This window comes from Xiphias gladius, chromosome 6, assembly GCF_016859285.1.
Source record: "Xiphias gladius isolate SHS-SW01 ecotype Sanya breed wild chromosome 6, ASM1685928v1, whole genome shotgun sequence".
In the NCBI taxonomy this organism is placed as follows: Eukaryota; Metazoa; Chordata; class Actinopteri; order Istiophoriformes; family Xiphiidae; genus Xiphias; species Xiphias gladius.
The window spans coordinates 6,018,520-6,041,717 of record NC_053405.1 but is presented as its reverse complement, the minus strand read 5'-3'; the positions used below and the strand labels follow the sequence as shown (position 1 = coordinate 6,041,717).

At 41.2% G+C, this 23,198-nt stretch overlaps 1 protein-coding gene across 1 annotated transcript in view; it reads right to left on the bottom strand.

Moving 5' to 3' along the window:
- The window catches only part of LOC120790698, a 51,718-nt gene that overhangs the window by 1,636 nt on the left and 26,884 nt on the right, over positions 1–23,198 (bottom strand). The window contains exons 30-57 of the mRNA XM_040128511.1: positions 22,670–22,930; positions 21,897–22,166; positions 20,635–20,895; positions 20,178–20,438; positions 19,156–19,419; positions 18,216–18,476; positions 17,052–17,312; positions 16,351–16,611; positions 15,153–15,413; positions 14,732–14,992; positions 13,451–13,708; positions 13,106–13,366; positions 12,490–12,539; positions 12,110–12,320; positions 11,329–11,589; positions 9,998–10,258; positions 9,600–9,860; positions 8,358–8,618; positions 7,724–7,984; positions 7,318–7,575; positions 5,982–6,245; positions 5,531–5,791; positions 4,092–4,358; positions 3,025–3,285; positions 2,639–2,896; positions 1,539–1,799; positions 832–1,119; positions 36–272 (exon numbers count right to left, since the gene is read on the bottom strand). Coding sequence (XP_039984445.1) covers positions 36–272; positions 832–1,119; positions 1,539–1,799; positions 2,639–2,896; positions 3,025–3,285; positions 4,092–4,358; positions 5,531–5,791; positions 5,982–6,245; positions 7,318–7,575; positions 7,724–7,984; positions 8,358–8,618; positions 9,600–9,860; positions 9,998–10,258; positions 11,329–11,589; positions 12,110–12,320; positions 12,490–12,539; positions 13,106–13,366; positions 13,451–13,708; positions 14,732–14,992; positions 15,153–15,413; positions 16,351–16,611; positions 17,052–17,312; positions 18,216–18,476; positions 19,156–19,419; positions 20,178–20,438; positions 20,635–20,895; positions 21,897–22,166; positions 22,670–22,930 — 7,062 coding nt within the window. The remainder of the gene's footprint in view (positions 1–35; positions 273–831; positions 1,120–1,538; positions 1,800–2,638; positions 2,897–3,024; positions 3,286–4,091; positions 4,359–5,530; positions 5,792–5,981; positions 6,246–7,317; positions 7,576–7,723; positions 7,985–8,357; positions 8,619–9,599; positions 9,861–9,997; positions 10,259–11,328; positions 11,590–12,109; positions 12,321–12,489; positions 12,540–13,105; positions 13,367–13,450; positions 13,709–14,731; positions 14,993–15,152; positions 15,414–16,350; positions 16,612–17,051; positions 17,313–18,215; positions 18,477–19,155; positions 19,420–20,177; positions 20,439–20,634; positions 20,896–21,896; positions 22,167–22,669; positions 22,931–23,198) is intronic.

The window sequence follows — 23,198 nt, the reverse complement described above, 5'->3', positions numbered from 1 at the left end:
TGGAGAGACATTTTGCTGAGTCCTGTGTGTCCGACCTGCAATATCTCGGTTCGGGCTGCTCTCTCCAACGGCATTGCTGGCTGTCACTTCGGTGGCACTGGAATTGAAGTTAGTCAGCTGGCAGGAGAGCCCGGCGGTGTCGCAGAGCTTGGCGCGGCCTCCTCCCGATGTATCGTAGACAGTGTACATGGTGGCAAACACTGCCGCGTCCCAGGAGACCACGGCAGACTGTGTGTTTCCACTGTATTTCACATTCTGTGGAGCGCAGGGGACTGGGAAGGAAACAGTGAAAATGCTGTTAACAAACGGACAGGGGAGTGTTACATTTAAAACGTGCCTTGTGTGTGAACAAGTTGCTTAGCTAATGTTTAAGTAACAATTTACCTCAACTGCCTCTATCTAGCATTTGTAAGCATTATACAAACATTTAATAAATGGTCTGTAACACACTATAATGTAGTTGTAAGGTGATATAAATACAATTTAAGTGTGCAGAATTGGTCAACCATTCCAACCTCTAATATAAAGACATATTTTACATTATTACAACTGTGTTTTACTGTATTGTAATTTATTAACTGTTTATAAACCAGCTTCCACTTATGGGTGCGTTATAGCTGTTGACAAATACATTAATAACCCATTTATTTAATGTTTATATAAATGCTAAATAGGGGGCTTAAAGTAAACTGTTGTCAGTTTTTACTTTCTCCACATAAACCTAAACCCAAAAAGCGAAAGGAAGAAAAGGGAATTTTACATAAATAGTCAAAGGTCACTAAAAGCACCCCTTCCTGTATAAAATTAGAGATGCATACTGTGAAAAGTTACCTGTGACTCCAGTGAAGGCACTGGAAGGTGTGCTGACCCCAGCTGAGTTTCGGGCGCGTACGGTGAGATTATAAGATGTGCTGCAAGGCATGGGGAACTCAAAGTATTCCCTGGGTTGCCAGTAGGAAGACACCTCCATCAGGGCCCGTGGGTTGTTTTCGATTTTACCGGTCATCTCCGCCAGGTACTCCACGTCAGAGCAATTGACGCTGTCCCATGACGTCATGGCCCAGTAAGTTTGGCCAATCCTCTGCATCCGGACATTCAGAGAAGTCGGAGGACACGGGACTGAGGAGGAAAGAGACAGTATTTTACTAGTGGAATGAGCCAAGTTACTTTTTATTTTTTCACCTCCTGCTCTTCAGTTGTAGCTTAGCAGCATACTAGTTGTAAAATTGGACCAAATGACAGGGAAGTTACAACCAACTGACTGAGTACTTCTCAACCTGATTATAGTCTTTCACCTGAGCAAGACTAAAAAACATTTTTAATATCTACGTACTATATTCAACAAACAGAAATCTTGCTGGTATGTAACTATCACTGAGGCCCCTAAAAACTCTTGAAATAACACCTAGCTAACACCTAAACACTTACTTTTTCCACAAATTCTGTTTATGTAAAGATTAATTTCTGCACAATTTGCTAATCTGAGTGTTGTTATAACTGCATACTGCTATGATGGACTTTTTAGCTTTAATATTTACCTGCTCCCGCCTTCAGAGATGCACTAAACGAGCTGTTGCAGATGCCGTTGGAGGCTTCCACAGAGAAATTGTACATTTCACCACATTCGAGGCCTTCAAAGGTGCAGGAAGTAACAGTGCTGTCACAGTAGAGGGCGTCTCCACCCTTAGCTCGGGCACATCCGTAATACTCCACCGCGCCCTCACTGGCATTCCAAGACAGGATGGCAGAGTTGTTCTTACAATCCAGATCCACTGCGAGACCAGAGGGCTCACACGGCACTGAGAGGAAAGAGAGAGGACTCCTGTCAGAGATTCAAGCACGGAGCTGGCCTGCGGTTTATACATTTTTAGGATAATGGTATCTCAGTCCTATACATTTATAAAATCAAACCAAGAGGAAATCTTGTAAGCTCTACTACAACTTCAACATGTCAATTTTCAAAGTTTAACTTGGTGGTAATGTAAAATGTAGAAAGCAGCAGCTAGATGCACATTATGAATATTACTGATTTGTACAAAGACAAGAACAATAGGAACAGCTACTTTTTAATAGTCACCAAGGACTGGTTACATTATTAATGAGGCATGAAATGAAAAACGATTATTGCATTACTGCATCATGAGAAATCATGTTTCTGCTCCAATTAGCAACCTTCTTCTTCTATTCTGAAAATAATAAATGAATGATAATAAATTAACTTTTTTTTTAAGTAGCAATTTGTTTACGTTGTTAATTAACTGATTATTTGTTTGTCAATACAATTTCACAAAATTCAGAAAAAAGCCCATCTTGCACTTGTTTTGTCTGAAAAAATGTCCACAACCTAAAGAGATTCAGACAAAGACAAGCAGATCATATTTACGTCTGACAATCTGGAACCAGCAAAGCACTGGTATTTTATCGGTAATCAGAATTGTTGTCAATGAATCTTCCGTCAATCGAATAATCATTCAGTCAACTAACGACTGCAACTGTAGACGTTATCATCTATTATACAGACTAACATACAGTCTATACCAATATGAAGTGTTGCTATAGTTAAATTAACACTGAAAGCTTCTTGAATTTCCCATCAACAGAAAAGAAAAACCAGAGAAATGTCTTATCATGTCTGTACCTGTTCTGAAGTACGAAGTGCTGGGCTTGCTGGTGCAGTTGTCTCCGCTGGCAGTGATGCTTAAGCTGTATGGCTGACCGCAACGCAGATCAGCCAGGGTGCAGTTGTTCACTGAGGTGTTGCAGCTGGCGACGTGTCCATCCCTTCCTGTGGCTGTTAGCAGGTAGGATGTGGCCACAGGGGAATGTCCCCACGTCACTGCAGCCCCATTCTCCTCACATAATGGCAGCACTGTCACATTGTCTGGTACACAGGGCGCTAAAGAGGACAGGATAACTTTAAACATTTCCGTAGGTGTCGAGTGAGTTTTGGTAAAAGATTTCACTTGTAAGAAGCAGAGAAAATGTAAGATGGGTGAGGTTGTTACCCAGAAAGCACAGAAATACCTGTTTTAATCTTCTTTGGTGGACTTCTGAGGCTGCTGCACTTATCGGAGGAAGCTGATACGATGATGCTGTAGTGCGTGCCACAGCGGACGTCCTGGAGTACGCAGGAACTGTAGGAGCTGTTACAGGAAATGAGAGTTTGGTCGTGACCCTCAGCAGTCACCAGGTAGAAGGGTGTGTCCACTGTCTTCTCCCATTCCACCAGGATGGTGTCACTGTTGCACTCTGCCACTGCACTGATGGATCTCAGAGCACAAGGACCTAGAGGATGGGCCACATACGATTAAAGATTTTGCTCCAGCACGTTCTTTTTTCTAAACCTTTCCAATCTTAAAAAGTGACTGCACCATCTTCCTCTGTATTCCAATGAAGCTACTTTTTTTTTGAGTCTTTAAGTCAGCAGATGGAAGAAAACTTGTCAGTTTGTAAGTTTCAAAGTCTCTGACAATCTCAGACTCAGGCTCGTACAACTCTGTGTTTCTAATACTGAGTTGTATGCAGTTTATCATACAGTTTAAAAGAGGAGCTCGGAGTAAATCCTCTATCACAGATGATCAGCTGTAACACCACAGGACTTCCCCAAGCAGTGTCCAATCTAGGGATCTGGACCCCCTCCAGTGGGTCACGAGATGAATTTGAGGGGTCAAAAGGTTATTTTTGGGACAGAAAAGAAGAAAATACACTGTTTTACTACACAATCTGGAATTATTTTTTTGGTTTTTAGTCTAATAGATGCTTTTTCTGTGAAATCTTCCATAGTTTTACTGCTAAATATTATTCAAATACATTAATCTGAGACATTTAGAATGGAGAGTCACTGTTTGATGAAAAAGCTGTGACAAAGGGTCACAACTAAACACTGCTTCATTTTAAGGGCTCATAAGCCAAGAAAGTTGGTACCAATGACAGGAACTTTTGATCTAAACAAGATTTAGTATTTTATTTAGTGTTTGGTTGATGAATTGATGTGGTAAAATGCTTACTGGATAATTTTCCCAGTCTCCTTTCAAAGATATTTATCACTTCACACTATAGGTATCTTGATAGTACAGATTCTTGTTGAATACCTGTCTCAAGCATAAAGGTGGTGCTGTGATTACTGCGGCAGTGTTTGTTGACGGCGGTGACGTGAAAAGTGTAAAGTGTCCCGCATTCCAGATCTGGGACGTTACAGGGAGAGGAGGTGGAGGTGGTAGTGCAGCTGGAGTTGTGTTCTCTCGCCCCTTGGGCATAAACAAAGTAGCTGAGGGCTCCTTCTGAGTCATCCCACGTCACCCAGGCTGAGTTTGATACGCAGTCCAGACGGCCCTTAGCGTTCACGGGCACACATGGAGCTGTGCAGGGTGAAATGGAAAGGAATGGGTATAGTAGACTGAGTACTGTAAGAATTTTTACACTTGAGTCAAAACATTTGGGTGATATATTGCAACAAATGGTTATACAATTTGAATTTTGTGCGAATAAAAGGGGGTTCTTCCAATAAAGAAGCCAAAGTGTCATGTGATCCTTTCTGGAGAGCACCAAACCACCTTCCAATACTGAGGGGAATATATAATGTAACGAGGGGAAAGTCATACGGTTCCTGTGCAGCTTTCTGTACACTTTTAGGCAGGTGGTTTTCAGCAACCTGGGCCAATGGTAGCAGTGCTTAAATGCTACTGAAATCGGTGTTCTGTTTGAGCCACAAAATATTTGTGTTTGCCTTTCTGCAAGCACTGTCACATCATTGTCCAGTTTATATCTCCACCCTTTACATCCTATTTCCGCATCATTCTCCGGGAGCATAGGGATAGTTTTCATGTCAGCGGCAGATAACGCGGTGCTCAGGCCAAACCTTGTCAAACTGGCATGGAAGGCAACAGCAGCAGCAGTAGTTTATGTAGGTATGCCAATGTGCACAATCAATAAGAAAATGACATTTTTATCAGTATTTCATTTACGTGGTAAAAGAAATTGACTAATTCATCATCTTTCAGAGAATAACATGGGAAGACTGATTCACCAAGAAATAGTTACAGCACATAACTCCCCCTAAAACCGCGAGTTATCATTTATTTTGTGTAAGGATTAAACAAAGGAGATACAAAATGTTACCTCTTGGCAGCACCTCCATACTTACAGTAACACAAATGAGTGTGATATCAATCATCTAACTCTTGAAAAAAATGGTGTAAGCGTATATCTCCCAAAAATGTTGAACTGTTCCTTTAAACGTAACACGTAGAACCCAATATCAAAAAGAGAAACTGCTGTTGTAACTCTCATTTCCTGCAGGTGGTGCAAGGGTTAAATTTGCGGCAGCTATTACTTTCCTTTCCTATAGGTGGTGCAGGTTGGGCTGATAGTAACTGCACAGCTCCCCCTTGTGGAGAATCTGGGGCCTGCTAAGCATGCGCTCCGGTGAATGAATTTCGGAGTTGCACAGCCAGTTCCAGTGCATCACGCCAGTGACATATGGACGCGTGATTTTTGCATTTGAACAAACAGCCGACTGCTTGAAGCTTACCTGAGGAGGACTCTACCGCAACGCTCCGCTTGCTCTCACAGCCATCTCTTACAGACAGCACAGTAATGCTGTAGTTCTGTCCACACGGTAGAGTGTCTATAGTGCAAGTAGTGCCGCTAGAGTTACAGTAGAGTCTCGCCCCCGTGTTGCTCACTGCCGCCACGTGGAAGTACTGGGCATCAGGGTTGGGGGACCAAGACACGGTTACGGCACCTTCGTCACACTGTGCATCAGCAGTCACGTTCTGGGGTGCACAAGGGGCTGGGGGGGAGACAGAGAGGGGAGAGACAGGCAGGTTAATACAGTGCTGGTAAACTACCTGGAGATTTCTGTGACCTACAGCCTCTTGAGGCACACTGAGGTTATCATCTAAAGGAACCTAGAGAAAAGCCTTTTTTGAACCCGTCACTCCACCCATTTCACTGTAACACTAATAAGGTATTGACTGTACCTGTCCGCACGTAAGCCTTGTCGCTCTCCATGCTGGAACAGGACTCATCCTGGCCGAACACGCTCACGTTGTAGGTCTGTCCACACTGCAGGTCACTCAGGTCACAGTGGGTCAGGGTGTTGTTACACTCGGTCTGGTGGCTTCCGTCTGCTGCGACACCCACTGCGAGATAGGATGCCGCTCCACTGGCTCGCTCCCATGTCACTGCAGCAGAATTCAAGTGGCACTGTAGAGATGCCCTGACATTAGTGGGCCTGCAAGGCACTGGAAGAGAGAAAGAGGACAGACAAGTCAGATGCTAGATGAGTTACTGTCTCTTAAATATTTACATGTATGAGAGATTAGACAATTCATTTGAATCACCCTTTAGAAAGAAGAGAACACTTTGAATCCTTTCACAAGTCTAACTAAATTTAAGTGTCAAAATGTTCAGTATTTGTGGCTTTAAATTATTATTATCCGACTCGGCAATAACTTAAGTGCCTCCTCCCTGATTCTCCGAAATTGGTTCACTTAACCAGAATCCAAAAACTTGAAAAACAACAAACAAAACAAAATTCTTTACTGATTCATTCATTGACTCAGAAAGCTTACTGTACAACCTAAATGTGAAAATAGTTATATTTTGCCAGTGAGTTGGCTGAAATCCATTTGCTAGGGAAAGAGTTAGTGGGCGAGTTGTTGCGTTAGGCATCGTATCCAAGTTAGAATTAATTTGCCAGCATCTGGCCAAAAGGCACATTACAAACGGAAGTGATAAGTTGCTCCACAATTTGTTCTGTTTAAAGATCACTAGGGTTTGATTCCGAAAACCAGTTCTATTTTGTGCTCCAAGTTGGTTCCAACCAACTTGGAGCACAAGTTGGTTATGTTTTAATCATATCCCATCTCTCTTAATAAAAAAAACAGCAGTGGATACTGCATCAGCGTTAACAATGGTGCCCGTAAGTTAGATGATGAAATAAAAGACTCTCACCTTAAAAATGACTAAGTGGTTATTCTACCAACTTGGAACCAGATCCAAAATGGAGCTGGAGATGGAAACCTAAACAAATAGGCTGCCACCTTCAGATGTTTTGCTGTTATTTAGACTAGTGTTATGTTGTCATTATACCAAATGAATCATTATTTGAGACTGACCTCACTTTACTTGCAGTAGCAACATTATCCCAAAAACTTAGACTATAAAATGTAAATGCGTAATGTCAGAGATGGAAATAAACCTGCTATAATTTAACCAACAATGTCAGACAACTTAAAAAAAAACCCTCAAACAACAGTCCTCAACTTCTGGTAAACCACACCTGTCATAAAAAGCTTTATGGTTTATATGTACCTGACTGCAGGGTGAGGTAAGCGTGGCTGTTGTCACACCGTCCATCCTGAGCTGTCACTGTCACGTTGTAGAGCTGACCACAATGCAGCTTGGGTAGCTGACAACTGGTTTCGGTGCTCTCACACTCGGTCTTGTGACCACTGGGCCCAAAAGCTCGCACTATGTAGGAGGACACGTCCTCTTCTTCCTCCCACGACACCACGCCTGTGTCATTACTGCAGACCGTCTCTGCTATTACTTTCTGTGGTACACACGGCACTACAGACAGACAGATATGAATAAAGAAAGGTGAACAAGAGCCCTAATATAACATGCAATATGCCTTACAGCTGCACTGGATGCTTCTGTTTAGGACAGATGTCTAATGAAGGTGATGATATTGTGATAAATTAAATCATGATTTTACACGTGTTGATCTCCACAGCAGAGCTTCCAGCGCTTCTACACGTCTCATCTGAAGCACTGACAGCGATGGAGTAGTTGAGGCCGCACAGCAAGTCGTTGAACAGGCATGTTGTCTCGCTGCTGTTGCACGTTGATGCGTAGCCACCGTTGCCCTGGGCAACCGTGGTGTATGATGATGCCCCTTTACTCGGCTCCCAAGAGACCGCCACGGCGCCAGACTCACAAACCACACGGGCCTCCACCTGCTGTGGTACACAGGGCACTGAACAGACAGAGAGAGAGAGAGAGGTATGAGTCAGGATCAATATTTGTCCAATGATCATCTATAAGAGAAGAAGGCCGCCACTGATAATTATTACCGGTAGCAGCGCTGGCAGAGAAAACATGACACACTAGTTTGCTCAAATCAGTTTCATGTATGTATAAGTAAAATCACAAAGATCGAATTTATGAAATATAGTACAAGTTTTTAATTTTACTTTTTTACGACAAGTATATATCCTGACCCAGCAACACAAATATTTTGATATTTCCAAACTGCTACTAAAAAAAAAAAAACATGGTTCTAAATGAGCTTATTCTGTAATAAAGCTATCTGTCATGCCGAAGGGGCCCAAAGTCCTCCTTATCTTTACCTGCTTGCAGCTGTTTAATGTCACTCTCCGACACATTGCACATGCTGTTGGTGGCAATCACACTGATATTGTAGGTGAAGCCACAGATGAGGTCTGGGAGGATGCAGGACTGTGAGTCTGTCTCACAGCCAGATTCGTGTTCTTCCAGGCCGAAGGCCTGGACAATGTAGGAGTCAGCCCCCCTGCTAGCCTGCCACTGAACCCGGGCAGTGTTAGTAGAGCAGTCCAGTACAGGCATAACATTCTCAGGAGGACAGGGCACTGGTGGAGGGAAGAGAAAGGGAGAGAGAGAAAAAAAAAAGTAAGATCATTTATAATACTTTTGATCAATGTCAGTGGGAAGTTGTGTACTTAGCCAAAACTTAGGGGTTAGATGGGCTTCAAAGAACAGTGGATGTTGCATTCATGCTACAGAGGTACAAAGGAGATGATATAAGGACGATTTATAAAAAGGTCTGTCATTAAACATGGATTTACCTGACTTGGAAGGGTAAGCTGAAAAGCCTTACTGAATGACCTGTTCTGCATAAAAGTTTCAAGTCTACTGTATCTTTGACCACACTAAACAGTTCGTGTGTGTATGTAAGACTTGACGTATTTTGTCTTTTATTCATATTCGTCATAAAATACGCAAATCTTTTAAAAGGAGCAGATCAGTTTTAACTGAAAATCACCTCAGACATTTTATTTTCTGCGTCGGCAAATTTTTTTACAGCTTACAGTACACGAGGCCTTCCTGCAATTTTAGAAAACACTTCCGGTAACATTAATTTAAGAAAAAAACATAAATGAGCTGCCTATCGTATGACGGAATTTTTACGGTGCTAAAAATATTTTTTGCACTAAGAACTGACAAAAAAAAAAGAAATAGAAAAAGAAATAAAATCTGATTTTGGTTTTATTTGCTGTTTTAATCAATTTTTCATGTTTATAAAATTCAAAATAAAAAAATAATTCAAATATTTTTAGGTGGAAAATACAAAGTGAAACTAATGACCTGCAGCTGTTTTGTAACTGTAACCACATATAACAGTGGAGTTAAGTATGTACTGAACACACCATTACACTGTCACTGCAGCAAGATGAGAATTTCAACCACTGTCAATAAAATTAGATTTTCAGTTGGATTTAAATTACTTTTTAAATTGTCAAAATAAACAGTATTTAAAATCCTTGCCCCATAACTCTAATTTAAATCTAATCTAACTCATTAATTGAATTTAAATTTTTTTGAGAGCTCACCTGATTCCAACTGCAACCTGGTGCTTGGGGGGCTGTTGCACTTCTCATTTGAAGCCACAACGATCAAATTATAGGTCTGGCCGCACTGTAGGTCCTGCAGCTCGCAGTTGGTGAAGTTGGAGCTGCAGATGGAAACGTGGCCGCTAGAGGACCGGGCTGTCGCGGTGTAGTCCAGGGCACCCTCTGCAAAAGACCAGTCCAAGAGGGCCGAGTTGGTGAAGCAGTCCAGGGTCACTGAGCCACTCCTGGGCGTGCAGGGAACTGAGAGAGGGAGGGAAGAAATGGAGGGCTCTCAAGTCACACTCGGACAAATCCGTGGAACAGTGAGTCACAAATGACACTTTCCGATGTAAACACTGTGACATCCAAATAACATCCTGTCATTCCAGTTGTCCTACCTGATTTGAACTTTGTTGTGGGGCTGGGCAAACTCGAGCAGATATCATCTCGCGCCACCACCTGGACAGAGTAGGACCGTCCGCACGTCAGGCCGGTCAACGTACACTTTAGATCTGCGCTCTCGCAGGAGGAGACGTCTCCCTGTGTGCTCTGAGCCGTCACTTTGTAAGACAGAGCCCCCTCGCTGGCACTCCAGGACACGAGAGCTTGATTTTTGGAGCAGTCTATCTTCACATCCACACCGGTAGGAACGCAAGGCACTGGAGAAAGGCACGCGGGAAAGGAGAGTGATCATCTTATCCCATAGTGACGATAAAATGAAACCAAAGCAAGTCGCAGGAATATCAATCTGCTCATTTTTAGGGTGTCCTATTCAAAATGTTCACTGAACTGAGCAAAAAAAAACAAAAAACAAAAAAAACAGATACAGTTAAGATAACAATAAGACAAGACTGGGAGGATTTCTGTATATATTTATCATCACCCACTTGACATGGATTTTGCCCCATTTATCAAATCCTGTAAGACACCTATTGCCTGGCACAATTAATGCCGATAACTTCCTTTCAGATGACGATAACGAAATTAGACAATGTTCAAGTTTTATTTGAGAACAACTTACAATTAAAAAAGGACTTAAAAATAACAGACTATACTGTAGTGTGAAGGAAAAGGAAAATAAGCTCTAGAAGTGCTTGATTATTACCTCCACCAAGGACGTTGTGTTTTCACCCGTGTTTGTTTGTTGGTTTATTTGTCAGAAGATTTACACAAAAAGTACTAAATCGATTTGCCTCGAACTTGGTGGAGGGATGGGGCATGGGCCAGGGAAGAACCCAATTTAATTTTGTGGAAGATCCAGATCATTTACTATGAATTTGAATTTTTTCCTCTGAAGTCTGGTGTATGTTGTTTGACACTGGACTTGGTGGAGTCTGCGCTCTACTGAGCTCGTTTTCTAGTTATCTCTGTCTTAATAATATGAAACAATAATCGCTGTCTTATAGAAGTAAGTAGATGATTGGGATAGAGACTAAAAAACTGGTTTTGTTCTTTAAAGACCTCTCTTCACCAGTTCCATAAGTTAGGACCTCTTCTTACTGAAAATTGGCCTGATATTTGGAAATATAAAGAATATATGACTGTCTGGTCGAGTAACTTAGTCACACATTGAAGCCACCTAAATTTTTTACCTAAACTACTTACACATCCTGTTTGACGGATAAAAAGTATGAAAGAGGAACATGAACAAGAATCAAGAAGCACAGAGAATAAAATATTAATTTTCCCTAACTAGTTAAATAACCCATCTTCACTGTATGTAACTCACCTGACTGCAGTGTGTCCGCTTTACTGGGGTCAGAGTTACACTTCTCGGTGGAGGCGACGACGGCGACTGTGTAGTTCTGTCCACAGTGGACGTTAGGCATGCCGCACTGCTCGCTGTCGGACCAGCAGCTGTTTGACTGGCCATCTTCCTGCGTCACCGTGGCGGTGTAGAACTCCGCCCCGGCTGAACCGGTCCACGACACCACAGCAATGTTAGAGAGGCAGTTCATGAAGCTGGAGACGCCGGTGGGTGGGCAGGGCTCTGAGGGAAAGAAGGAGAATAGTCTGGATGAAAATGGTGGTGCTGCTTCTATAGAATAGAGGGTGCCGTAGGTTGTACATATCTTAATCCCCTCGGAGACAAATTTGTGATTTTGGCATATGTAAATAAACTTGACAATGAACGTGATAACGAACATCAACCAATTGTTGTCAACTATAGTTTCCCAGTAAAAATCTACCAAATTTAAGTGGTTTGAAAGTCCAAAAGAGCCAGTTGCAAAGAAAATAATAAATAATTAAAATAGTTAAGGAAATAAGAATTCAGTACAGTAATTTAACTAAAATAATCTTAAAGGTACAAAATATAAAGTAATTTTAAAATTAGGAATGGTAACCCCAGTAGATGCACTTGTTTTGACAATAACACGGCATTTGCACACTGTAGTATATGTTATCCCTTTACTTTAACGTTAGGTGATCACAGTAGTGTTTAGAAATAAATGGGTCACTTGAAAAATGGTTTGAAAACCAGTGTTTAGTGGTATGAAACAGGAATCTACCTGACTTAAGCTTTGAAGGCTGACTTGGGTGGCTTGTGCACACAGAATCTACCGCCTGAACAGACAGGAAGTACTCCTGACCACACAGGAACTCGGAAATGAAGGTCCAGGTTTCGTTGGTGCTGAGCTGCACTCTGTGGCCACTGTTGGCCTCTGCGGTCACAATGTAGAACTCTGCATTTTCACTGGCACTCCAGGTCAGCGATCCCACCTCAGAAACAGATTACATTTTATTTTTAGTTTATAACATGGTAACCCCTTTCAAAGCAAAAGCAAAAGTTACAAATTGCCTCACAGAGCAGAAATGAAGACAGAAAAGATTGTTTTATATTTCCTGTGAAGGAACTCTTAAGGAAACAGAAAAAAGGTTAAATATTCACCTTTATAGTGCAGTTCAGAGATGACTTCAAGTTCTGGGGTGTGCATGGCGCTAAAAACAGAAGACAAAAGTGTAGGAGTGATTAAGGTGGCAACTGCAATTGTTTTCAGTATTGATTACTCTGCTGATCATTTGATTTATTAAATTTCAGAAAATAGTTCAACTTCCCGGTTACAATTTCCCAGAGCCCAAGGTATTGTCAATATTTGTTTTGTTTTGTCTAACCAACAGTTCAAAACCTACAGGTAATAGATTTCTAATGATAAAAACATAGAAAAACAGGAAGTCATTACTTTGGAGATGCTACAGCATTTAACGATTCTCTGTCGTCATAATTGTTGCAGATTACTTTTCTAAAAACTGACTGATTGCTTAATCAACTAATTGGCCCAACTCTATATGTGTCGATTTTCACATTGTATCACTTCAGAGCAAGATCAAGCCTGATTTATTTACCTCTCTCTAAATCTTTAAGATCATGCAAAATGTTCTATGGCACTCTGTAAGTATGTTTATTAATTTTCATGCGTGACCCATAAAATTCCCTTCAGAAAGTTTTACATAACGTTCAGGGGTAGTTTGATTTATCCACATTTACTCTATAAAATCACGTTTACCCATCCGTATTGAAGTGCTGTTGCTTGGCAAGCTGCTGCACATGTAGTCGTTGGCGATGACGTGAACGGTGTACTTCTCTCCACAGTGCAAGTCATCCCAGGTGCAGCTGGTGGTGTTTGTGGCGCACACGTGGGTATGGCCGTCCTCTCCCGTTGCAATGGCCAAGTAGGACTCTGCCCCGTCGCTCTTGGCCCAGCTGACCGAGCCCAGACTGTTCTCACAGTGTGTAAAGCTCTGCACATTCTCAGGTACGCAGGGGCCTGAGGAGAAGGTGAACTGTTGAATCATCATGAACCAACTAACCGATGTATTTTATGAGACAAAACTATAAATGAGACACGTACCGGTCTTGAATTCTTCGGGCACGCTCATGGCGCTGTCGCATTGATCATCCTGGGCTTTTACATTGAAGGTAAACAGCTGTCCACAGGGCAGCTCAGCCTCTATCATGGTCTCATCGGTTTGGAAAGATGTGACATATCCCAGGTCTCCTGTAGCTGTCACCACGTAGACTGATGCTCCTTTAGCCGCCGCCCAATCCAACACCACCGTCTCATTGTAACACGACCCATCCAATGTCAGGCCAGTTGGCTGGCAAGGTTCTGGTGAATGAGGAGTTGGACACAAACGTCACATTACCATAAAACGCTGATTAAGTGTACCGCTGCACCTAACGACTGATTTTAGGGCTGAAATTATTAGCCCATTAATCGGTCAGTTGATCAAATGAAAATTGTGCACTAATTTTTTGATAATATATTGACTCACATTTCAAGCAAAAATGCCAAAAAATTTGCAGGCACCAATTTCTTAAATGTGAGTATTTGCTGCTTTTCTCTGTTTTCTTTGATTGTTAAATGAATATGTTTGAGTTATTGTGAAGACGTCACCTGTGGTTCTTGGAAATTGTAAAGGGTATTTTTTCACATTTTAGCATAATTATTTTCATTTTTGTTCAATCTGAAAAAATGTCAGAAAATAGTGAAAAGTGTTCATCACAATTTTCAAAAGCCCAGATGGATATATTCAAGCTGCTTATTTTGTCCAAATAAAGATCCCAAAATTCAGATGTTTTCTCTTTATTATCAAAGAAGACTAAAAAAATAACAAATATTAGTATTTTAAAAACTGGAAAAATGTTGTTTTTTCTTTGCTTAAAAATGATTTGAACAATAAATTTAAATGGTTCCAGATTCATTTTCTGTTGATTGGCTAATCGATTATTCAACTAATCATTTCACTTCTGCTGAGGTGATTATTCACTCCAAAACAGATTGTTAAAAGTACTAACGCAGGGTAAAGGAATTACACAGTAGCTGCATAGAGTTGGGTGGATAGACAGCAACTTAATAGAAAAAAAACAGACAATTATTTTGAAGAGATTAGAGTAACAAAACATTTACAATTATATCAATAAAATTACAAAAGTTATAAATAACATGAGAAATGCAGACTTTTCCACAGTCAGAGGGACAATTAAGTCTTTAAGGGTAGCTAAAGGACGTGCCAATTAATAGATATGAAAGGAGACCAGTCATTTAATCAGCCAAACAATTAAAAACCCAGTCTCTCAATCAATTAATCAACTCCTACCTAGTTAATTAATTGATGATAATGCACCATACCTGTCTGAATCTCCACAGTACTGCTGGTTTCACTGTAACACTCGTTACGATACGCAGTTACAGAGAATTCGTAGGTTTCCCCGCAGTGCAAGTTGGAGAACTGGCACGTGGAGCTGGTGGAGTTGCACTGCAGAGTTATTCCTAGGCTGCAGGTGGCAGTAGCCAGGTAGCGCTCCACTCCCTCTCTGTCCTCCCAGTGCAAGTTGGCTGTACTCGTCCCACACTGCAGGTCCACCCCAACATGCAAAGGTTTACAGGGACCTGGACAAGATGTTTAGTTTAGTATCACAAACAAGAAACAAAAACTTTTAGTATCTAAGAGAAATTTATGATCATAGTTTTGAATGTAGAATAAATTCAGGATAAGTGGTTCCATTCATTCTCCTTCGACTACTCTGGAACAAGCCGTCGCTCCACTCACGTGTGCTGAAGGTGACATTGGCTTGTGTCTCAGTTTGGCAGTGGTCGCTGATGGTTGTGAGGCTGATGTTATACGTCTGGCCACACTGCAGCTCCGTCAGTTCACACTGGTGCTGGTCGGTCTCGCATGAAGCGGGGTAGCCATCAGCTGCTACGGCGGTCACCAGGTAGGAGCTGGCTCCATTGGCCGAGCTCCAGGAGATCTCGGCTGTGCCGTTGTCGCAGTCCAGGTTAGCCACCACGTTTCCAGCTGCACAGGGAGCTACAGACAAAAGGGAAGGTGAGTGCAATTTTAGAAATTTCAATTCAAGTACATAGAAGTTATGCTACAGTACCAGTGTGACTATCTGTAAGAAAAGTAGCCTGCTCTAATGGGCACTAGAATTGTACAAATTTCATATACGTCACGTCACTGTGGAAAGATTTGCATTTCAGAAAGTGTGTTGGAGGGACATTTTCTGTAATGGTATCTTGTAAGCTCTTATAAATAAGATGGGAAAGTTTCCTGGCTTTGGCTTTCTTTGGACAGAGCATTTCTTGGGGATGCATCCACACCCAATATCAGAATTTTAAAAAAGTACGCTGTGGAGGTTTCCTCTAAACAAACAAACTTATGTTTACATTCACTGTTTCTCACCAAAAACCTTTATGTGTATCCTTGAGGCCTAATAGTTGTGTTTAGTGTGTTTCCTTCCTAAATCACTTGCATCATCTGTCCATCCGTGCAATAGTATAAAACCATTTACAGGAATGTGTACCATGTCACCCACATGCACGTGCACGCACAAGATACAAACAAAGCATTGCTCATTAGTGCTACCAGTGGTCAAAAACTCCACAGGGTAACATTAATGTAGTAAATAGTGCTCAGTTAGCGAGGATTGGGCTCTTTTCCCTACTGAAGCCCCAAGTCGGTAGCAACAGGGTTTTTTAAAACATGAAAATTTGCCCTGTGAGTTTTTCTGAACCAAAACAGTTTTGAACTTCAGGAGCTCGACACAGGAGAGATGTAGGAGATGAGTTGACCATTTTTAAGCTAAATGTTGCTATATGTCAGCTACATGTATTTTCATAATCCTCTCATATTTTTACTTCTCAAATAGATTCACTTTAAGGAAAAAACTACTAATGAAAGTGTGAGAAACGGAATTAATCATAGTATTTTTAATCAACTGAAGCCACGGTTGAAGGTACAATACCTGAGGCCAGCAGAACAGTGGTGGAGGCAGTGCTGTTGAGTGTCTCTCCGATGGCGATGACGTTGGTGTAGTAGACCATACCACAGTGGAGATCTTCTACGTTACAGAAAGTTTCGTTAGTGTAGCAGGACAGAGAGTGGCCATCGCGCCCAGCGAGACGGGCCTCGTAGCCCACTGCACCAATACTGGCCTCCCATGACACGGTTCCTACGTTGTTCTTACAGTGAGCGTTGGTCTCCACATTGTTGGGCGGGCAAGGCTCTGTGGGCAGAAAAAGAGGCAGAACAGGTTGAATGATTTAGAGCGGATTCTGATATTATCTTTCATGTATGCTGTATAATAAAAAACAGACAATGTTGTCTATGAATCTACATATCAACAGATACTGAAAACAAAATATTAAAAATGTAAATTACAATTTTTTAATCTGATGGTGATGCTCTCAAATGTCTAGCTTTGTCTGACCAACCCCCTAAAACCTATAGATATTCAGTTTACGATCACAAAAAGGACAAAGAAAACCAGCAAATCCTCAAAACTGAGAAGCTATAATAAAGGAAAGTTTGGTACTTTTGCTTGAAAACTGACTGAGCGCTTCAAAATAGTAGCAGATGATTTTTTTTGATCAATTAAACGATTAATTGTTTTAAAAAGTTCTCAAGCTCTCTCCTAAATGAAGTTTTGTCAGCGAGTTTTCTCACCTGTTGTAATCATAGCTATTTCAGTCGAGGTGGACACGTCTTGGCACACACGGTTGTTTGCCGTGACACTGATGTTGTACAAGCGGCCACAGTCTAAGTTATACAAGGCACAGTAGGTGTCATTAGTGATGCAAGAGACTGTGAGGCCCTGCTCTGTTACCCCGTCCACCGTGTAGTAATCAGCCCCAGAAGTCATGTCCCACAGCACATGGCCAATCGTCAGGCTGTACTGAGCGGTGATGTGTTCAGGGATGCATGGCCCTGGAGGAGAGGATGGAGAGAAGTGTTGAAAAAACAAAGGAGAATACATAACCTGCAAGTTTCTGGATTGAAAATGGAAAATGGGTCAATGAAATACAGATAAATCATTCAAATCCCCTTATGAGTAAGAATTGACACATTGGGAAGAAGGGATGGATTACTAATGTAAAAAACAGAACATACAGTATACTACATGAAGATTCGGGATAAATTAGTGTCATTGTAAGATATTTGCTTTGTTAAAATCTCTGTACTCTATATAAACTACAGTTCTTTTACCAGATGTGCCCCACAGGGAAGTAAAATTGTACCAGCAAATTACTGTAGTTGAGCAGTGGGAGCTGAGTATATTCGCTATTTTTACACTGCAAAAAATGATTACCTACCAAATAATAGTTGTCTATTGTTGAACCCTAAAAGTTGATGAGTAAAACCAATGTCACATTCTTATAAATTCTTCCACAGCTGTATTTCCTTAAAACGAGTGGAAAAAATCTCCAATTACACTAAGATTATTTTAAGCTATTTCCAACACAAACCATGTTGTTTTTCCAGAATTTTCCAGAATCAAGTGTCCTTTTTCTTTATTCTGGTGCAGCGATCTGTTTACTATCAAGAGACTGAAACTCATTTTACAGAATTCTTCAAACAACTTGACTTGAATTGGGAAAAGGTTGAAAAAAAAAAAAAAAAAAAAAAAAAAATCAGTTTTAAAAATGGAGAAAAATGACTTGGTAAAATGGAGATGTTTTGGCAGTGTATACTGTGCCCATGGCGGTGAATATCACCACATTTTTGGGAGCATCTACATTGATATTTTCAAATTCCACACATAGTGGAGTCAAGTTAAGTTCAGCATCAGTCATGCATGCAGATTCGCTAAGCCCATGTGCCGCTGCTCACCAATGACAAGCTGTCCTGTCATGTGAGCGATGCTGGTGCAGGTCCGGCCCACAGCTTTGACAGACACAGAGTAGCTCTGCCCACACCGCAGCCCTTCCAGATCACAGTTGGTGGTGTTGGTCACACAGGTGATATTGTGGCCGGATGCGGTGGTGGCCATCACCTCGTACGACAAAGCTCCATCGCTCGGGTACCACGCAACCAGGGCTGTCTGCGTGTAGCAGTCAAACACTGCCTTGATATGTCTTGGTTCACAGGGGACTGAAAAAAAAAGGACAGATAGGACAAGATGACAGTCGTGATGTGTTTCAAATATATTTCTTCATTAAAAAAACAAAGAAGTTTGTAAATGATGATAAAAGTGTCTATTATAGTTTACTATAGCATAGGATTAACATGAATACAGTAGAGGTGCAACATAGAGAGAAGGCAAACTTTACTAAAACTTTAGCGATGTGTGTTTCCCAATTAACAGATGTTAAAAATATTTACTGCACTGAGAAAATATATAGAGAATTTTACTTAGTAACATGCCTTTTGTAAAATTAGACTGTAAAAATACTGAGTATAATAGCTCACTTTTTTTTTTTTAATTGAACAATGGTAGGTTTTTAGATCAAAATACATTTTACCTAGTCCACTAAGATATTCGAAGGGTTTCATTATCCTAAAAAGTCAAACAATCTCTTTAACTTCAAAAGAAACTATGAATTAATTTATTTATTTTTTACAAGTATAAAATATGAAAAACAGTAACCACATTAAGTTTTCTCATGACAGAGGGGAATTCTCAGTTTACTTGATAGTTGACCACAGTGTAGAGCCAGTTGCAATAGTCCAATGATTTTCTCTTCAACTCTCTACTAATCTCTTTGTGGCTTAATTTACACATCTGTCCTAAACACACTGTACATATCCGTCACTTGGCTCTCTTCCCTACCCGAAGGCGTGTCAACCACAGGAATGGGCGGGCTGTTGCAGTATCCATCGGAGGAGACCACGAAGACATGGTAGATCTGACCGCAGCCGAGTCCCGTCACGTTGCAGGAGCCCTCCGTTGTGCCATGACAGGTTGTGGTGTGACCGTTGCTGTCCTGCACTGTGGCAATGTAGGAGTCCGCTCCTGAACTCTCGGACCAGGACACGCTCAGAGAATTGACCTGACAGTCCACCACAGAGGAGACATTTGCAGGGGTGCATGGCACTGGTGAGAAGAGGTGGAGAGAAGGTTTAGTCTTTTTTTTTTTGTCACCTTAAAGACTTTATGATCACTGTGTACTGAATAGATTAGAACAGAACTGAATTCTTATTTTGGAGATTATACCTAGTGTAGAGTTACAAAAACAGTTTGACATTTTGAAAAATATGGTTTATTGTTTTTGTGCTGAGAATTAGATGAGAAGATTGATACCACTATCATGTCTGTGTGCTGATTATGAAGCTAGCACCAGCTGCCAGTTAGCTTAGCTTAGCATCAAGAGCAGAAATAGCGAAACAGCTACCCTGGCTCTGCCCAGAAGTAACAAAATCCCCCTACTAGCACCAAAAAAGAAAACGTAAGAAGTTTAAAAACCAGACTATGTCTTGAAAAGACACAGTGACTTCCTGGAGTCTCTGTTGGTTGACTGCAAACAAGAACTTGTCGTGTTTACACTTCAGTTTTTGTACAGATTGAACAAACAAGGTATAACGCAGCTTTATATTTATCCATCTTCTCATCTACCTCTTGGCAAGAAAGCAAGCAAGCATATCTACCAAAATGTCAAACTATTCTTTTAAAACAAAAATCATTTGATGTCATAAAGTTTGTAAAAACCTTTACTGAATATTTGCTGTTTAGAACACCTGATGTCAGTTAGGTATGAGCACCATCTATGAAAAAACTTCATGAACAAAAAAGACCAACAATAGTTAAAAAATAATCAGAAATTACAGAACTCAGCAGCGAAAGTCAGTACATACCTGTCTTGATTGTCACACTGTCGCTCGGTTTGCTCCTGCAGTCTATGTCTTCTGCTATCACAGTAGCTGTGTAGTGCTCTCCACAGCGTAGGCCTGTCAGATCACACTGGTTCTCATGGGAGATGCACTGGTCCTCGTGGCCATCAGTGCCCACTGCGCTCACTCGGTAAAGCTGCCCTCCTCTAATGTAGTCCCACGACACAGAGGCCACATTGTCGCTGCAGCTCAGACTGGCTCTGAGGTTCTGAGGAACGCATGGCACTGAGGGGGAGAAGTCAATGTAAAAATTTACTTCTGCATTTTTTTCATTTTCATTCTGTTTTGTTTGGGGTTTTTTTTTCACAAATCCTGAAAATTACAGCTGTAATTATTTCATTCTCTGTTCCCATTTCTTTACACAATTTCTAGAATAGGAGTGTGTATGAGTTTGTGACATGTACTGTATACAGCACTTTACCTGTCCTGACGATGTCCCCTTCGCTCTGGGAGCTGTTGCACGTTCGTCCCTCAGCTGTGACGTGCAGGATGTAGATTTCTCCACACGGCAGGTCAGTGATGTCACAGCCGGTGTCCGACGAGGTGCAGCAGGTGGTGTCTCCATCTATCTCCTCCAGCGTGGCCGTGTACGTTATTGCGCCAGGAACGGCTGGCCAGGTGATGCTGACTGTGGCGTTGTCGCAGTCCACTGAATTTTCTACATCCTGAGGAGGACAGGGCGCTGGGGAAGGAGAAACACTTTGAGGTATCATTTAAAAATGAGCTTCCTGACTATCGCTCTCATCCTGCACAAACCTCGAATCTTTACTTTTAAAATTAGATAAGCATTATTGTTAGTGCTCCATATCAACTTACAACCATTAAAGATGTACAGCGAGAAATGAAGCTGCAATTAGCTGTTCTGAAAAGTGTTAATTAGTATTTAAACAAGAACACATTTCTCTTCAAAACCTTCATGAGAGCTACATAACATCAACAAAATCCATATAATAAACATGAGGGACTTTTTTTCACAGCCACTGCCCTTAAAGAGTAGCCCGTACATCCTTCATTTCTACTACTGGCCAGTGCTGTATCTGTAGATTGTTTTATTTGAATGGAGCATCTTTCGAGTTATTCTGATAGTATTAGCTTTTCTTTGTGGAAAATTTAGACAGTGCAGATTAAAACTGGTGCAGTCAATCAGCCATTTCATGTCTAGGTCAGATAGGTCAGAGGGAGGAACTCACTTCTGTCTGCCGCAGCATCTTTTTTAGATTCAACCACTAAAGGGCAAGTTGGAGTTTTTTCAAATTCTACACTACTGACTTCAACATATACAGACATTTTTTTTTTACAAATATGAAGCATCATGAACACATAGAGCAAATAAGTAAATGGAGCTATATTTTAATACAGATCAGGTACTGCACCTCCACTTTTCCTCCTAATGGTCCATTTTTTTGGCAGCACCTTGTCTCCAGGTGTGTGAACACGGACCTTTTAAAGATTAATTGAAATGATTTAAACAAAGCAAAAGCCCTTCATAATGTTTGGAGGAAACCGAAAATATACATTCAAGATAACTAACACCCACAGTGCGGCTGGACATTGACATTGTCAACATTTACAGCACAACACGTCTGTGTTATAATTGTTTGAACTGTAGTCTTGTTTTAAAATTAGGAATAATGTTTTTTACTATTCATTTATGTTGATAGTTTTATTGTGTTTTTCATTTACCTGTCTCCGTTGTGACAGCATTGCTGGGTGGACTGGGGCACTGCTGGTCGCGGGCCTTGAGGGTGAAGGTGAGGTTCTCGCTGCACTTCAGCTGCGGCAGAGCGCATATCCCCTCTGACGTGGCGTTACACTCAAACATCTGGACGTCACCCCGGATGTCTGTCACTATGGTGACGTAGTCTTCAGCCCCTGCGGATTCCTCATATATCAGCCAGGCTGAGCTGGTCAGGCAGTCGATCTCCACATCAGACACTTCAGGTACGCAGGGAACTGGAGGTAACCGGGGACAGATCAGAAAATTTGTTGTGCTTGGCACTCACAGTCACAGATTTAACATGTACATACGTACATTCATACAGAATTTAAAATTTCAGTGGCAAATGGCTGCGTAGTAAGAGCACTGGGTGCATTAACAGTTACTGCTGCAGACACTACCACTATGTATAATTTAAAATCATTTGTAAATTAAAATCCTGCCAAGCTCTAACATAACATAAAATAAAGAAAATCTTTAAAGATGAAAATTCATAAAGAAAATCTTTAAAACCTTATAGAAGTTTTCAAAGTGCTGTACAAAAGCCATAAAAAGGCATTGAGATAAGTAAAATAAAAGAAACACAAGGCAATTTAAAACACATATGAATGGGTTTAAAAAATAAAAGTTAAACTGAATAAAACCGGGTTAAACAGGAGAATAAAAGAAAAGTATAGGTACACCAAGAAGTTTCACAGTCTTTTTATTTAAGTAAAACCAAAATGTCATTGATCCTTGCCTGTTGTGATCACTTTTGTGGGACTATCTCTGCCCACACATCCGTTCCTGGATGGTGTGATGGTGACGTTGTACTCTGTCCCGCATTCCAGCATGCTAAGATTACAACCATCGTTTGTGGCAGTGCAGTTGTGTCGTTGACCTGTTTTGTCGACCGCCGACACCATGTACACGACTCCTGCCACGCTGTTGTTCCAGGCTACAGATACAACTCCAGTGTCGCAGTTCACAGTGGGAAGGAAGGACGGGAGAGGGCAGGGAGCTGAGCAGGAGAAGAGTGGAAGAAGTAGTAGAAGAGAAGTTGAGGGGAGGATAAAAGATAAGGAACAGAAGAGAGTAAAACTAATGTCTAACTGCACAAAAAAAACCTTTTCATATAAGAAATGGAGAGAAAAACAGGAAAACAAATCAGAGAAGTTCAAAAACAAAATGTAAACACAAACCACTTATTTTTCTCAAAGTTTAAATATGAATGTATTTCTGCTGTATGAACGCCTCACAACTTAACTTTGCATGATTTGCTGGTTTTC